General features: G+C 39.1%; 3 protein-coding genes across 4 annotated transcripts; 2 read left to right on the top strand and 1 right to left on the bottom strand.

Moving 5' to 3' along the window:
• The first annotated feature begins 484 nt into the window (after positions 1–484).
• On the top strand, positions 485–3,719 carry LOC125199264 (ferrochelatase 1). The gene is made up of 9 exons (XM_048097337.2): positions 485–723; positions 1,121–1,430; positions 1,508–1,651; positions 1,756–1,857; positions 1,971–2,074; positions 2,170–2,296; positions 2,404–2,556; positions 2,707–2,807; positions 3,129–3,719. The coding sequence occupies exons 1-9, from the start codon at positions 659–661 to the stop codon at positions 3,445–3,447; spliced, it is 1,425 nt and encodes a 474-aa protein (XP_047953294.2). The 5' UTR covers positions 485–658; the 3' UTR covers positions 3,448–3,719.
• Positions 3,720–4,048: 329 nt separating this feature from the next.
• Positions 4,049–8,167, bottom strand: LOC125199268 (uncharacterized). Its single transcript, XM_048097340.2, has 6 exons — positions 7,778–8,167; positions 7,049–7,335; positions 6,754–6,846; positions 6,608–6,679; positions 6,370–6,486; positions 4,049–5,183 (listed from the first exon to the last, which is right to left on the bottom strand). The coding sequence occupies exons 1-6, from the start codon at positions 8,064–8,066 to the stop codon at positions 4,257–4,259; spliced, it is 1,785 nt and encodes a 594-aa protein (XP_047953297.2). The 5' UTR covers positions 8,067–8,167; the 3' UTR covers positions 4,049–4,256.
• A 2,180-nt stretch (positions 8,168–10,347) lies between these two features.
• LOC125199263 (uncharacterized) lies at positions 10,348–15,973 on the top strand. 2 transcript variants are annotated; one of them, XM_089069460.1, is made up of 6 exons: positions 11,155–11,282; positions 12,738–13,531; positions 14,434–14,486; positions 14,653–14,816; positions 14,934–15,085; positions 15,349–15,973. In XM_089069460.1, the coding sequence occupies exons 2-6, from the start codon at positions 12,760–12,762 to the stop codon at positions 15,774–15,776; spliced, it is 1,569 nt and encodes a 522-aa protein (XP_088925586.1). In that variant the 5' UTR covers positions 11,155–11,282; positions 12,738–12,759; the 3' UTR covers positions 15,777–15,973. The 2 variants fall into 2 exon arrangements, with proteins under 2 accessions (XP_047953293.2, XP_088925586.1); XM_048097336.2 differs by lacking the exon at positions 12,738–13,531 and having other exon boundaries at positions 10,348–11,282.
• The last annotated feature ends 434 nt before the right edge of the window (positions 15,974–16,407 follow it).

The raw sequence follows: 16,407 nt of genomic DNA, 5'->3' as shown, positions 1-16,407 counted from the left end.
AATCAAGAAATTGCTATATATGGATTATGGATTAGTGTATAAATAACGTTAATGTCGAGTTTTGGGAACAAAACTGTTAAATAAACAAAATAATGACATTTTCTCACAAAAATTACTGAAATACTAGATTCAAATTTCAGTAGAATTAATATGGTTAAGTTTGAACAAACAAATATTGAAATATTCGCACAATCCTTATCTTTTTGGTAGTCGTTCACTTTAGTTCTTTTTCATTTATTCATTTGTTCAGTTTTAATATTTGTATTTGAATTCTCTAAACTAAATCATTTTGTTATACGATTGTAATTTCTTAAACTTCATAATTAGTTACTACTAAAAATTAATTGTTTTATGAAATTAGGAAAGTTTGTAATAATGAGAAGACTTTTAAGTTTTAAGTTAGCTGGAAACGAACTTAAGGCGGCGTTTGGTTTGTTTTAAATAATCCAGAATTAGTAGGTGAAAATTGAACACGTAGTTAATTTCACCCAATTTTTCTATATTAAGTCAAGAATTAGAGAAATTTTCACCTTTTCTACCTAATCAAATTGAAGAATCTCGCAAAAACCCTTTCAACTTTTAATTTGCTTATATATATATACAACTTGTTTCTCAACGGATTAAGAGTTTGGAGTGGAGTTGTTGTGAATCGTTGAAAATGGAAGCTGTTGCTGTAGGCTCTCGGATCCTTCCCCAAATCAGTCTTAATCAGAATTCTGAATCGTGAGCATTTTTTTTCAAAATTGTGATTTACTGATTTATTATATGTGATTGATTGTTCGTGTTTTCTGGATTTTGTTGTGATGACGATTGGATCACGTGATTACTTTCATTATGTGTTGGAGCTGAATGCTGGTGATCTTGCTCTGTGAATAGGTTTTGGAGATTTCGTGTTGTTTTAATTTTAGCTTTTTGTTTGAGGCAAAGGTCTTGTCTATTTCATTGAGGGAAAATATGTGTGCAAATGAGGGTTGATTGTATTGGAAATGTTAAAATTTTAAACTGAATATAGTGGTGAACATGATCTGAAGTAATGATGTATAGATCATATATATCGATTTGGGATATGTTGATGGAATGTAGAGATACACAAGTTTTGAATTACTTTGTTCATTTCCAGGTTGCACCATCATGTTAAATCGAATCCGTCTTTCGTTAACACATCCAAACTTTCTGTGGATCGGTGTTCTAGTTCCAGCAACACAAAAAACTCTGTTTCCGGAGGTTTGTCTTTGAGACTTCCGGTGCAGAGGAAGATCATTGTTGGAAGAACACATTGTTCGACTGGGGTATGCACATATCCTGTGGGCGCTTTTGAGTCGCATTCTATCACTGACGAAGAAAAGATTGGAGTTCTGCTTCTGAATCTTGGAGGCCCCGACACCCTAAATGATGTTCAACCTTTCCTGTTCAATTTGTTTGCAGACCCAGTATGGTTCATGTCGAAACTACATAGGTTTACCATTTGGTTTGATAGTTTTCATATGGGTGATTCTCCATGTTGCAGGATATTATTCGTCTTCCCAGGTTGTTCCGATTCCTTCAACGCCCTTTGGCACAACTGATTTCAGTGTTGAGAGCTCCTAAGAGCAAAGAAGGTTATGCTTCCATTGGTGGAGGTTCGCCTTTGCGCAAGATAACAGACGAGCAGGTATCAAGTGCCACAAACAAAGTTTCTTCTTGCCTTCATTGATTTGGATTTTGGTGTTTTTGAGGTGGCAGCATCTAATGAATTCTTTCACTCCTCTTGTCTAGGCAAATGCGTTGAAAACTGCTCTTGAAGCTAAGGAGGTTTCTGCTGATGTCTATGTAGCAATGCGATACTGGCACCCGTTTACGGAGGAAGCTGTTCGTCAGGCAAGTCACCCAAATTAAACCAAATAGAAATCTTTTCATATGTTTGCCTAAGGAGTTTGAAACGCAAATTATTTTGAACTTTTCTTGTGGTTGCTCGTTTTGTTTTCTCACAGATTAAGAGAGATAGGATTACAAGGCTTGTCGTGTTGCCACTGTATCCCCAATACTCTATTTCAACAACTGGCTCAAGCGTCCGCATTCTTCAAGAAATGTTTAGGTAATATGCAGGCTCACTTCATTTATATTATTGAAAAGGAAAGCATTCCCAATTTCATTTCCTCCTCTTTTGACATATTCCACAAAACCTATCAGGAATGATGCACATCTGTCGAGATTACCTGTTGCTGTCATACAGTCATGGTATCAGCGGCAAGGTTATATCAGGTCTATGGCTGACTTGATCGAGGGGGAGCTACAGAATTTCTCAAACCCTGAAGAGGTGGATGATATATCTTTGCTGTAAATATTGATAGAGCATCAAATTTCAGTAATGTGGTTCTATCAAGATATACTAGATAATATTTAAAAAAAATGTCGAAATTGTAGGTGATGATATTTTTCAGCGCCCACGGAGTTCCTGTCAGCTATGTTGAGAATGCTGGTGATCCGTACCGAGACCAGATGGAAGAGTGCATCTTCCTAATAATGCAAGAGCTCAAGTCGAGAGGAATCGGAAATGATCATACTCTGGCTTACCAGGTTCGTTGCAAATTTCTAATTCTTTTGTGTTTAGCAGCCTGAGGCGAGAATTTCCTTAATTGGATTACATTACTTCATACAATATACACCAAATTGGTTGAGCAATCTGTGCAATAGAAGTCTGCATAACTTCTCAGCATTTTGTTCCAGAGCCGTGTGGGACCTGTGCAGTGGTTAAAGCCATACACTGATGAAGTTCTTGTTGATCTCGGCAAACAAGGTGTCAAGTCCCTCCTCGCAGTTCCTGTGAGGTATGCCTCTCTCTCTCTCACTCACATTGTTTAAAAAGATAAAACAAAGTTTTGCTGGTAGATACTTCTGTGACATAACACATGCACAATATAACTCAAAAATCTACACGTCTTCGTCATGGGGACAGGAGGGGTTGGGTCTGTTGAGATTTATGAAACGATAGGAGTATTATATGTCATTACATCATTATACCTTCAAATGCTACCTTAAAACAAAAGAAAACTAAGACATGTATATTTGTTAGTTGGGCTCCTGAAAGATATTCCTCCTCACTCCATCACTGCTTCATCTCATCTAATTGCCAAGCTGTCTACTTTCAGTTTTGTCAGTGAGCACATAGAAACTCTCGAAGAAATTGACATGGAGTACAGAGAATTGGCTCTTGAATCAGGCATTGTGAACTGGGGTCGTGTCCCTGCTCTCAACTGTACGCCATCGTTCATCACTGATCTGGCTGATGCAGTAATCGAAGCACTACCTTCTGCTATGGCTATATCCAACTCCAATACCACCACCTCAGACAATGCTGAAAATGGTTTTGTGGCATATGCTGTCAAAATGATCTTTGGTTCAATCTTCGCGTTCCTTCTGCTATTATCACCTAAACTGATGTCTGCGTTCAAGAGTCGCGTTCTGTAGACGACTTCGATTAACTAAACAAGCGAGGAAGGGATCCTTCTAAGATGCGTTAGCAGGTTACCCTTTGAAAGACCCTATGGATACTCTTAACCAGATAGCATAGAATAGGTTATAGTGCCTTCTCATCACTTTGAAAGGTTCTTATTTTGTTACCCTTTTTCTTGTGGAAATCATAAAGGAGAGAGAGATGCTCTGATCGACTGTTGTTTTTGTTTATTGAAGGCTACGAGAATATTAATTTAGTTGAGTTCAATACAATTTAGTTGGATTCTTGTGCTTGTCTTTGTTAGATCAGAGTATCCATGTTTAAGCTTTATTTGTGCTTCTGCAGCATACAAAGATGAAGAAGAAATTGTTGATTAGTGAATATAATTGTTCTAATTAATTTCCATGACACCATTTCACAGTGCACCCAAATACTTTATCTACAAGGATTGTTGATAATGGACAATATGAATTTTAAAATAAAATTGGTAAAAAAAAATGGACAAATTAGCTAATTATAAACAATTAAGTGATGAAATTTGGCAAAAAAAAGTTATAGGAGTATCACAAAAAATAATAGTACTCCATTCGAAAATAAGTGTTGTAGACAGAAAAATATTCGAAAATAAAATGCCACGAGAAATTTGAATCCACTGAATACAATTTCCAGTCGTTGCAAGTCAGTAGCAAAAACAAGAAACCATTCAAGTCTGTAACAAAAACATGAAACCATCGAGTTGTCTTACACTAGAAACCTAGTTAGAACAATCATACGAGCATGACAAACAACAGTAATACGAACACCACGGTTTCTACTCGACTCATCAGCTGGGGGGCGATGCTTTGGCAGCCCCAGTGGATTGGGCTGCCGCTTGAGGTGAGGTGGCACCATAGGCACCACCACTGTATTGTGGGGGCTGCTGTTGGCCGTAGCCAGGTTGGGCGGCTGCTGCTGGGTAACCGGACGATGGAGGTCTCTGAGCACCGGAATCAGCATGAGCATAGCTACCCTGGGCAGGTGGGGGCTGAGAATGGGGATAGCCAGGCTGAGTATACGCACCACCTTGCGCACTAGGTGATTGCTGAGGCTGTGCATAGGCGGCAGCAGGCTGACTTCCTGGTTTTTGAGACTGAGGCGTCGCGTAATTTCCATAGGGTGGTTGGGTTCCGTATCCGCCCTGTGCCTCGTAGCCAGGCTGGCTGGTAGCTTGACTGTACGACTGCGCAGATGCAGGCGCTTGGTTGGGGTCTCCTTGTGATCCATATGCAGGAGTGTGACCATCGGGTGCTGGATAGGCAGAGTTGTAGCCTTGCTGCTGTTGATCATACCCAGCACTAGGATTCTGTTGTTGCTGGCCGTAACCGGATTGAGCGTGATAATAACCATCTTGGCCGTAGCCGCCTTGCCCTTGGCTGTAGGCGGCCTGACTGTAACCGTAGCCCGAAGCATCAGTCGGAGCAGCAGGGGGAGCTTGTTGCTGGTTGTAATAATCATAGCCACCTTGATTTTGAGCAGTTGATGATTGATCCCAGCCGGCTCTGTACCCACCAGATGCAGGTTGAGGAGGATAACCGGAGTAGGCAGGTTGAGTCATGCCGTATTGTGGTGGACCAGGGTATGCACCGGGTTGGACATAGCCATAACCGGGTTGTTGACCTGGTGGGCCCGGCTGTGCCCAGTTAGTAGGTGGCCTAGCTTGATAACCTTGCTGAGAATATCCTCCAGACATCGACTGGCCTCTCATGCGGTTCTGCACAAAATTGTTATGCCAAATGAACCTAGAACAGATTGTTGCATCGAGACTAGCAAGAATATATAGGATAAGAAAGAACGTATAACACAAAAAGCTAAGCAGAGGCACCAAGTAATGTATCAACTTTATATACGATCCAACAAGTAACATATATAACTCCTACACTCATAGAGAATTGCACGAAGACAAAGATTAGACACCTGCATACCGTACTTGTTGAGTCGTGTTATTGGAAAACTCCTGCAGAAGCCCATCCTCTCCCTATTCGAAGTGAATGGGTACAACAAAAATAGCAAATACTATGCATCTATAGCAGAAGAGGACTACAGGTGCATAGGAAAATCCAGTATATACAAGGAAAACTTTATCTAAATAACATGGGATAATCCATGTTATTAAATATTCAGTACAGAAATACAGATATTCATAAAGCTAAGAATATTGTTTTATTCAATATAAATGCCTCGACTCAAAGGTTTTAATCAAAAACTTATATAGAACCAAGATAGGAGAACTAGCAAGATATGTGGTAACACCATTTCAACATTACCTCATTAACTACGTCCCACACTATAACAAAAATATGGAACATGTACCACGGAGTTCTTCCTTGCGGAATGAAGAGCAGCAAAAGCTGAATTCCGCAATCCAAGATTCATTTTGACATGGCCAAAAGGATCTGCAAGTCTCTATATCCAAAATTGGCAAAATAGGGAGGCAGACAGAAGATATTGCAATTTATCTCAAATATATTCAGCTAGAGATATGACCAGGAATATAAGCGGAGGCTGGAGAGAATTACAGGACTAGTCACTACTGCTTACAAGTCGGATAGTCGGATACATTTCAAAAACATTTTATCGATAATGAAATTAATAGCAGGGTAACAGTACCTTCATTAGGAACACAATGACAAAGAAATAAATATAAGAGATCAATAATTGAGAATTGACAACATGGTTTAACTCAACGATATAACCAAGAAAATTAAATCTCAACAAACACAAGAAGAAAACAATCACACGCAAACATCAACATGGTATGATATTAAACATGATGAGTGTGGGTGAGAATCGTGAGATGTTAATGCATAAGCATAAACCAAAGATCTGTGGCATATGGACATATAAAAAGATCTTTTCCATACATTAAAGCACATATAAATGGCAACCATTGAACAAACCTCACTGGTGACTTCTTCAACCATCTGTTTTGCAGCTTCAATTTGTTCACTAGTTCCATCAATCTGCACAGTCCTCTCCTTGGACATATCGCCGGGGGGCAGATGCAAAGGTATAACCTGTAGCATATGATTAAGTATCTTTCAATTATAATGAATTTAACAGAAAGCCGCAGTTTTCATTAAAACCAAGAGAAATTATCAACATAATGCATTTGTTAAATAGTTCAGGCTATCCTACCTGGATACGAGCCCCAGTCGTTGCTTGCATACTTTTTATAGTTTCACCTCCTTTACCGATAACAAGTCCCACCTGAAAATATATCCATTGTTAAGGAAACTATGAGGTAAATAACCATATAACCCAATAGGTAGCAACTAGCATACTTTATTATTAGCGATCATCATAACAAATCGCTCAGCCCCAGATTGTGGCCCAGTCAACCGCCGGGAAACTATGCCAGAACCACCTGCATCCGCCTGTTCCAGAGAAAAGCAAACTGTTAATACAAAGAATTGACAAATAAATCATTGATGAAGGGCACTCAGCTTTCTCAAACTTTCACAACCACAGAGCTGACTATTGGAACAAATTTAAAATCAACATGTGGGAGTCCAAATATTCATCCTTACGTACAGAAGGGAAAAAACACATTGAAAGGCTTTCTAACATGCAGTATACCTCAGAAAGAACATCATTGATCAATTGCTCTGCTTTGGCTATCTGATCCGGAGTTCCCATGAGCTCAACTGCTCTTGAGGTAGAGTTAGGGTCTGCATCCATGTCTCTGGTGATCTGAATCTTAGCTCCTGACTGTTGTTGGAGGTACTTGATAGTCTCACCACCTTTGCCAATTATCACACCAACCCTTCCATTTGGAATATCAATTTTCTTGCTCGGACCTGGGTGACCATAAGCACTTTGTGCTGGGCCACCAAGACCTAAACCAGGGTGCTTGTGGCTAACACCTAAAACCAAAGAATATAACAAATTTGGTCCATCATCCATCCATTCAGAAAATCTCAATCAACAACAACTACACATTTGTGATATTTTGCAAGGATACATGTTGAAGACAAGTAAAGATATAAAATCACGAGTAAAACGCCCATGAATTACCACAAACATATACAAGTAAAAGAGGACGACTAATATCACTGCTATAAACTCAACAAATGTTGCACCGATGCCAACATATATTTCGGAACTCGGTAATTAACATACATAACTATAATTTTCTGGCACTGTAAGCTCGATCAAACTGAGTGATCATCAGCATTTCGTACACTACCACCACCAAATACACACACACACACACTTTACGAGAGCAAATAGAGCTGAATTGAACAGAATGTGAGAGACACAAACACAAAACACGATGTCTAAGCTTAATCCAAGAGAAATCCAAACCTGTATCAACAGCGTCATATCCACCACCGGCGCCAGCTCCGTTCTCAACTCTCAGTCTCTTCGAAGGATCGGCGTTGTTCAAAAGCCTCGCAGCAATCTCCTGCACCTTCTGTTTAGCCAGCTCGATCTCGTTCAGTGGCGGCGGAACGTTGTTGTACGAAGGCGGAGGAGCGGCGGAATCGGGCGGCGACGAGAACCCGGTCGACCTGCGCCCCACAGGTGGCGGCGAATCCTCATACTTGCGCTTGTTCGTTTCGCCTCCTGCAGCGTAGACCGCCTCGTCTGCCATTTCTGCCGGGAAATTCTGGAGATTGGGGCGCGGGTTAGAGAGAAGAGGGGGGAAATTGAGAGATGTAAAAACCCTAGATTGGGTGGGTGAGAGAGAATTATGAATTACGTGGAGTAATTTATTTATAGTGTATGATAAATTAAATTCGCAAAAATGCGGTCAAAATTTATATGTTCCCCCAAAAAATTTTCTTACTATATTTCCTAATTTTAATTCTCTCCTACTTTGCAAATAAAAGTTTCACTATGATGGGTGTTAAAAAACTGGGTGAAAGAAGTTAAGTAAAATATGAATCTATTATTAAAACTAGTAAAAAAATAAATGAGATAGTTATTTACAAAAGAACAAGAATAGCAAATTATTGAGAAAATTTAACAAAATATCATGTTATCGATGCTAGTCATATTTTTCAACAAGAGTGTTATGATATTAAATTTATAAAAAAACTTATTGAATTTGTAGCTATACAAAAAAAAATTGCTTATATCAAACTTATCGTTTTTATCATGATGAAGTTCATGGGCTTGTAAAATCATGTTAAACTTGTTTTGGTAAACATTATACCATATGCGTGAAAGAAGTTTGAAGCATTACACAAGTGTTAGTCAATCCCAATTGGTTTGAGGTGTTTTTGGACCTAAGATAAATTTATCGCAGCGGACGATCATAACAAGTGGTATTAAAGTCGAGGTAGCTTGGGTCGGGCCTTGGATGACCAAGGGGTCAGGCCCTGGATGAACCATGTTGGAGTTGAGCCCAGGATGACTTTAAGTTCGAGTCGCATCCACAATGTCTCGATATGTCGACTGCGTTTCCATGTGGTATTGGTTTAAGGGGAGGTTTATTGAGTTACAAACCCATCACATATCGAATGAGTGAGGATAGTTGGAATTCAACTATATACTACAAATGTCGTATAGTCCAATTAGTTTGATACATTTTGGCAGTAAGGCATGCTTGACCCAAATCAGACAATATCAAGTTAATGTGCAGTCGTTCCTGTCATTGTATCAGAGCTCGGGTAGCTTTGGTTCAAGCCTGGATTATCTCTGGTGGGAGTCGGATCATGCGAAACTCAGGTTAGAGTCGAACCCAGGATGACCCAGGACCAGGGGCGGAACGACACATGTTCGAGTCGGTCTAGAATGACTTGATGTGTTAACTGCGTTCCAAATGTGTCGACTTGATAGTCAGAAGCATTATATATATGATGTTCAACTCCAATCAAAATGATGCATTTTGGGAGTGACTAAAAAATAAGCCCGTACGGATTGGTTTGATTCAAAGCAGACAATATCGAACTATGTCAGTTAATAGTCCTAACAAAAATCTTTAAAAGTTTTGTTTTTTACTGTACCATACGCGAAACATGATCATTCAATGAAACAAAAGCTCAAAAGGAATTCCCAAAACACACAACCCACTGTTCATGCTCGGACCACTGGTGTGTATGAATCACACGTGGAAATCACCAGTGTGCTACTTTCAAGTGCGATCCAAACCATTCATGGGCTAATGACGATGGGCTATCACAACTTAACCCATAGTGTAATGCAACACATCTCTTGTATCTTGCAGTGCAACCATGATTCGTTGCTCCACATGCCCACAAATACGACTGTGTTTTAGATGACCTTAGAGCATCTCCAAGGGGAAAGGTATATTGAGAAGGTATATTTCTCAGTTACCTCCTCAAAAAGGTTATTATACCTTCTTAAAAGGTAATGGACTCCAAGGAAAGAAGGTAAATTCAAAAAGCAAATAAAATAACTAACTTTATACCTTTTTCTATCAAGAAGAGGTAAAGATACCTCCTCAAAATAAAAGAAGGTATAATACCTCCTCAAATATCCTTTCCCTTGGAGCATGAAATTTTATGAAAAAGAGGTAAAAATGGTAGTTATTTCTATTTACCTCTCCATTTACCCTCTCCCTTGGAGTTGCTCTTAGAGTGTCCACAATAGTGGATAGCCACGCCCCAGCCACAAAAATACTTAGTCGCCTGATCATCACAGTCATGCCTCAGCCACACAAAACTTGTCCAGCCATGTCTCACATTTTTTTTAATTGTTGGACTAGAACAAAATTAATTGGACAAAAATAATTAGAAAAATTTTTGGAGAGTAGATTTGAGATTGGAATGGAATGAAAAAAATGAATTGGGAATAGGTATTATATAGATAAAAATTAAAGAAATTAAAAAAAATGTTTTTATTTATCTTTTAACCTCTGGAACTAATATCCCGTCACATAGAAAACCGTTCAAAACTGTAGTACTGCCCAAACAAATTCAAAAAATTGTTCCGTTGATACGGAAACCCCAAATTCCTTCCCTCCCTCTGTCTAGGGTTTTAAGCATAAACCCCTCCAAAATCATCAATTCCAATTTCATAATTTGAATTCTCACCCGCAATTCCCGGAATTTCACGTTTAATGTGTTCATTGCCCTGCAAATTCCCGCCACTATGAACTCTCAGCAACAAAATCAGGATTCCATGTTGAGAGAATCGATCAAGCACTTCTTAACTTCATACCACACCGGCAGCTCGGATTTCTCCTCTTTCGAGTCCATTTTCTTCCGTTTGATCCAGACAATGCTCGACCCCCCACTCGAAATCACTTGGTTCTACGCCGCAGTCACATTTCACACCGCGAAGCGTAACAGCCCTTCCTCTAGGGTGCTGATAGCTAAGGATTTGTTGAGTTTATTCATTCGGTGCTCTAATTTGAGCAGCGCGTCGAAGAAGATCGCGCTGCTGGCCCCTGTTGTATATGATTTGTACAGTATTGTGTGTGATACTAGGGCGATTGAGCCGCCCGAGAGGATTGAGGTTGGGAAATTGGTGGAGGATATGGTTTCCCACGTGATGGTATCTGCTGGGGTTTACAATTACGGGAGCGAGGATGCCGAGTGTGATAATGCTGTAGTGTGTTTCGAGGATTTGGTCCGCGTTTGGACTACTGATCGAGGTGGGGGGGGTTGCAACTTTGGCGAAGCTTTGAGGATGTTCTTCCCTCTTTTGAGTGACGGAACTTGGAAGAGGATGAATGCTGGTTGTGGGATGCGGGAGCTCGTGGGGATCGTTCTGTTGGAAGTGTTCTTTCTCAGGATTTACATGAGTTTTAGTTCCGGGATGTGTACAGAGGATATCCTGAAGGATACACGAGAGCAAGCGGTTCAAACAATCAAGGGGTTCCGGAACGTCTACTTTTTAGGTGATAATTCCTCTTATTTACCACTATATGCTTACCACTAATGAGCAGCAGATAAAGTTCTCAAGTTATAGTATTAGTCTATTAGATCATAACATGGATATCACTCTTCTTGTAGTATATATATTTAACTCTTTAAGGTGCACTGCTGGTATTGGACAATTTTTATTTTTCTATAAGTGCAACTGCTTCAATATTTAACAAATACTCCATTCATTTTTGGCATCTTGATGATCTGATAAGTAAGCGTTAAGAGGTTTTGGTATAGCAGCCTTTCACCTGGCCAAGCAAGAATAGGAGTTTTTAGTGTTGAGAAGTGCTTATAAGTATTTCCAGTTTTTGTTATAAATGCGTGTTTAGCATCCATTCAAGTAAAGTCCCAAAAAAAGAACTCCAAATTGTCCGAAAGTATAAGACATACTCTTGTGGGCTGAATCTTGATATGTTAAAGCAGCCTTGAAAATTTATTGGAAGAGATTTTGTGTGTGAACCAAGCTAGGAATTCCATGGAAACTCCACATATAATCCTGTTTTTTCATGTGGAAGTTAGGAACAAACCAGGGAATTATGTAAAATAAGGGATGCTATCTCTAATGTTGTGACCTGTAGATAGGAATGGTAACCTACTGCAGTATAAAGAGAAAAAAGTTGCTGATATGCCCTTGATTAGTAAGCCTATGTAGAGCTTATTAAATTTCAGAGCCGGCAGCAAAAAATTTGTAAATAAAACACCCACTTGGCATCATAGAGTAATGATTACAGAGCAAATATAATGCAAAGATAAATGTCAAAATGTTCTGGCTTGTTGGTAACTACTTATAAAGTAAGTGATTCGGACCCCAACTCCCACAATGTTCAATCATACTGTCAAGTATGGGTCGTTGATTAAAGTGCATCTAAATGATGGCATGTTAATCTGTTGAATTTTGTGTCTGTATGTTGACTCTCTATGGAGCTGAATCAATAATTGGTCTAACTAAATCATAGCACTAGAACACAATGAGTAAGAAAGAATAGACTTGTTATGTGTCTAATCAGCTGAAATTATTACTTCCTAACCATGGTGAACATCTATAGAAAACTAGGCAAGTGTAATCATTAACCATTCTTGTAGCAAATAATTTTGCTTACTTATGTTTGACACCGGATGTGCCAGTATTTGTATTTCCAAAACTGCCAATATCTAGTTTTATCATTTGCTTTCTAGACTGCTGCATTTAATGCTACATTCCAATTACTCAATTCTCAGTGGTTTCGGAAATTTAAGTGGGATTCCAGATTATCTTCGTATTAATGGCGTTTTTAAAGATTAAGTGAACTTTAATGAAACCGGCTTCAAGAATCTACTTTGGTATCGCCTACGGGAAAGGTTAGGTCGTCAACAAAAACAAGGCAAACCCTACACGCCGGCTTTCGCACAAATTTTTTTCGAGCAATCGTTCATTCTGATTAGTGCAGGCCTAGAACACCCACACTGAACATGAATGCACCAGTCTTGAATCTGATGGATCAAAGCCGAGGGGCAGCTCATGATGATTTACTCAGACGTTCAATTCAAAATTTCTTAGCTGGGCGTCCCAAAAGTGCATCAAAACTCTCCGATTTGGTTTCACTGTATCATGGGTTGATTGAGAAGTTAAAAGATCCGCCTCTTGATATTGTGTTGTTTTATGGTGCTATTGTATTTCACGCCTATAAATCAAGCAGTCTGCCGCCCCCAGGGATATTATCGGTTGCTGTGGACTTGCTTGAATTAGTAAATGAATCCTCAAGTTTGTTCAACGCATTAAGGAAGGTTGCTGTGATTGTTCCTGTTGTTTATCTTCTGTATCACCTAGAACTTAATTTCTCAGCCAGGGATCCATCCCTCAGAGAAGAGATTGGGATTACTGTAGAGGGAATGGTAAATTACATTAGCATTTGTTGTTCTCAGTATACAGAAGGAGGAGGTCAGGAGTCAGAACATTTAGGGGGTTATATAATGGATTTAATAAGGATTTGGATGGTGGATCCAGCCAGGGATTGTGACAAAATCAAGAGTTGGGAATCTTTCTTTCCTACTTTGGATAATGATTCTCAACCGGAAGTCACTGTCTACTTGGGTTACCTTGCTGGGGTTGTCATGAATGAGACTCTATTGTTGAGGTTGCTTCTGAAAATCTCTCCTGCAATTGATAGAGAAGACTTGCAGAAAAATATGCTGAATGTGGCTATTCAGACAATAAAGGGATTTCAGAATTTCTATTTTCTAGGTGAGACTTGAGAGCGTCTCAGCGTACTTCATTTTGCTTTTTTATAGAATTTTTGGAGTCAAAGCTTAGATGCCTTTAGTTTCAGTTTGTTTAGATGGTAACCCTTTCCTTTCCTGCTCAGTTCATGTCCCTTGCACAGTTGCACTTTTCTTGAATTTCACAGGACACACATTTTGCGTGTTTGTAGATATTTAAGCTGGTTTTTAGTGATTGGATGTGCATCATTGTCATGATATTATGTTGCATAACTTTTGCAGATTCTTACCATATCTTCAGATTTAGTGTCTGGAAATGGAAATATTTGGATCGAGATGGAGTATCATTTAAGATCTGGAGATTTACTATGTTTCTGGTCCTGGGTGCACTTATTTTTTACTTCTTGATAACAAGTCTCAATGCAATAGCTTGACCTATTTATCATTTTAGATCTGGAGATTTACTATGTTTTAGTATCAATGCAATAACTTGACCTATAAATTACACTCTCTCTGCTTCTTTCATAATGAAGATTTTCATAAAGACTTAAACCATAAAGTGATAGCTTAATTTAGAAAATCAATCTTAATGATGCTTGAAGATAGTGTCCGGAGTCATATAGACATGATTCATTTGCTAGCATATTATTTGTACATTACTTTATGCTTCTGGACAAAACAAAAAATGAGTGCTTCAGTGTGGTAGCTTCCAGTTCTGTTAATACTCTTCTGCATCAGCAGGCAACCCAAACACGATGCTAATTCTCTTGATTATTTTGAAGGATCGGGTTTCTAAACATGCTTGCAAAATGTCAAATTACACATTCATATAAATCTGTCAATATTCCTGTCATAACAGCAGTCCTTGTCATGTTTGGACAAATTTACTCTGATTTGCTATCTAACAAGAGTGTTGCTCCTCACCAGATATGCTCCTCAAGATGCTGTCAGGACCCACCTTGCCTATTGTAGCCTCAATGGTACTTCTATGCATTCTTTCAACTATTAGAACTTGTATCAACTGTACATGTACAATCATTCAAGAGAAATAGCCTCTTTGATTTTGTTTCAGGATAAATAGCTAGGCAGTAAAGAACTAGCATAAAATATCTCTATTCGGTGAAACTAATTCTATAATTGCTGCAGAGCCATGTAGATGGAGTTCTTCTACGTAAAGTGTTATATGATGCTGTTATTTTGGTCGCCTATCCATTTCATTCCGGGAGGTGGGTCCAGTCATCTGTCAGTCAATTGAAGAAGTTGGCTCTGGCATGGGTGTTGGCGGTTGACCGCGCCATTGAGTTTGCTAGGTACTGACTAGTGCTTTTGTCCAATACTCATCATAGTATCTTACCACACTCAGTAATAGTATCTTATTGCTGATAAATGATATCTGAAAATGAATATGCGAATTTTGCTGAGGACAGGGCTGCAACAGATCAACCTCGGGCCATTTCTTACCTTAATGCTTTCAGAGAATGTCAATTGGTGGCTGAGTTAATAAAGTGGGTCTGTAATCAAGCTAGAATTTTTGACTTTAATACCATACCCGCCGTCACCAATCCCAGAGCTCTAATCCGTGAGTCATCTCATCTCTTATACTCCTTGTTGTACTTTAGCTTTCCAAGGTTTTTTCGTTGGTAATTTTAACATTTGGAGCTCACTATCGAGTACAAAGTGAAAATTTCAGTTTCACTTAGAATAATCCCTGTTGGGGAATCTCTTTGGTCTGTTATACTGCAAAAAAATTGAAGCTACCAGCATAATCTTTTTAGTTCTAGGCAGTTCTTGCAATATTTCAACTATTATATTTGATGTATAACAGAAAGTTACTATATGCAGACTGGCTATTTGTCCTTAATGGTCAGGGGATTGATATATTCGATCATTGCATGGCAAAGCTCTATGCAAAGGCAGTGGAGAGTGGGCCACCTGAACTCACACTCCGTACAGGTAATCTGAATGTGCTTATCATTGATCTCACCACGAGTGATGAAAGCGAGGACAGAGAAATGGGCAATGAGCCTGACAACGGTGCTCTAGGGGGCCTTTGCCCGGCAACTGCAAGCGCGAAAAATGGCAGTGGCAGAAAGCGCAAAGAGGCTCTGAGTGGTTCACGCAAACAACAGGTGAAGCAGGTCAAGCTCGATCATCTTGGAAGTGCTGTTAGGAACAATTTCTTATCTTTATCCAGTGGCGGTGGACCAGATAGCGACACCGTCTTGGTTGAGAACATTTCCTCCGATGATGACATGGACCTCGCAGGATGAGTGTCCGTGCAGGATGGTGGATTTGGCCTTGTTCGTTGCAATCCAAGTGACGGCCTCTTCTTTCACAGCTGATGTGAAAATACAGTCATTGCAATGACAAGGACCATAACTATGTTACTTTGTGTTCTTCAATAAAAAACATGAAACTTGACATGATGCTATGCCATTTGAAACATGCTTAATTTTTTTCTCTTGCATTTGTGGGATTTCATGTTTTGCTCTATCTATATTGAGTTTTATCATCTTTATTTTCTACTTTGTTTTGCTTTATTATTGTGATTATGTGTGAGAGTTGCTTAGGTTTCTGTTTGATGATCAATTTCTGTGCTTCTACTTCTTTCTCATTTTCAATGTTTTATTGTTTGTGGGTAAACTCTACTCTTACTTACTGGTGAATGAATGGTGTCTTTTGAAAACAGCACACACATTTATTTGTGTATGTGTGTGTTATTAAAAGCATGAGAGTGAGATAGAGAGATGTGGCCTTGGATCGTGAAATCACACCCACCTCTGTTTTTGTGTGCACTCATTCAATATTAATTAATATTCATTCAATCTTTATAATTCGCATTTAAATTACTAAACTATTTATATGTTTTCATTTTGCTATTCTAGATTTTGGTTTATATTA

This window comes from Salvia hispanica, chromosome 3 (assembly GCF_029641045.1).
Source record: "Salvia hispanica isolate PSC_SH4W2 chromosome 3, Shi_PSC_v1, whole genome shotgun sequence".
NCBI classification, from domain to species: domain Eukaryota; kingdom Viridiplantae; phylum Streptophyta; class Magnoliopsida; order Lamiales; family Lamiaceae; genus Salvia; species Salvia hispanica.
The sequence above is the reverse complement of the archived record's forward strand: the minus strand, read 5'-3'. Positions and strand labels throughout refer to the sequence as shown.

Excerpts from the sequence above, each read along its gene's own strand:
- LOC125199264 (XM_048097337.2), top strand. The coding sequence starts at position 659 with ATGGAAGCTGTTGCTGTAGGCTCTCGGATCCTTCCCCAAATCAGTCTT. Across the intron at positions 724-1,120 it reads CTTAATCAGAATTCTGAATC|GTTGCACCATCATGTTAAAT; the intron begins GTGAGCATTTTT and ends GTTCATTTCCAG. Across the intron at positions 1,652-1,755 it reads GCAAGATAACAGACGAGCAG|GCAAATGCGTTGAAAACTGC; the intron begins GTATCAAGTGCC and ends CCTCTTGTCTAG.
- LOC125199268 (XM_048097340.2), bottom strand. The coding sequence starts at position 8,066 with ATGGCAGACGAGGCGGTCTACGCTGCAGGAGGCGAAACGAACAAGCGC. Across the intron at positions 6,487-6,607 it reads CGACTGGGGCTCGTATCCAG|GTTATACCTTTGCATCTGCC; the intron begins GTAGGATAGCCT and ends CATATGCTACAG. Across the intron at positions 5,184-6,369 it reads TTGAAGAAGTCACCAGTGAG|AACCGCATGAGAGGCCAGTC; the intron begins GTTTGTTCAATG and ends AATTTTGTGCAG.
- LOC125199263 (XM_089069460.1), top strand. The coding sequence starts at position 12,760 with ATGAATGCACCAGTCTTGAATCTGATGGATCAAAGCCGAGGGGCAGCT. Across the intron at positions 13,532-14,433 it reads TCAGAATTTCTATTTTCTAG|ATATGCTCCTCAAGATGCTG; the intron begins GTGAGACTTGAG and ends GCTCCTCACCAG. Across the intron at positions 14,487-14,652 it reads TGCCTATTGTAGCCTCAATG|AGCCATGTAGATGGAGTTCT; the intron begins GTACTTCTATGC and ends TAATTGCTGCAG.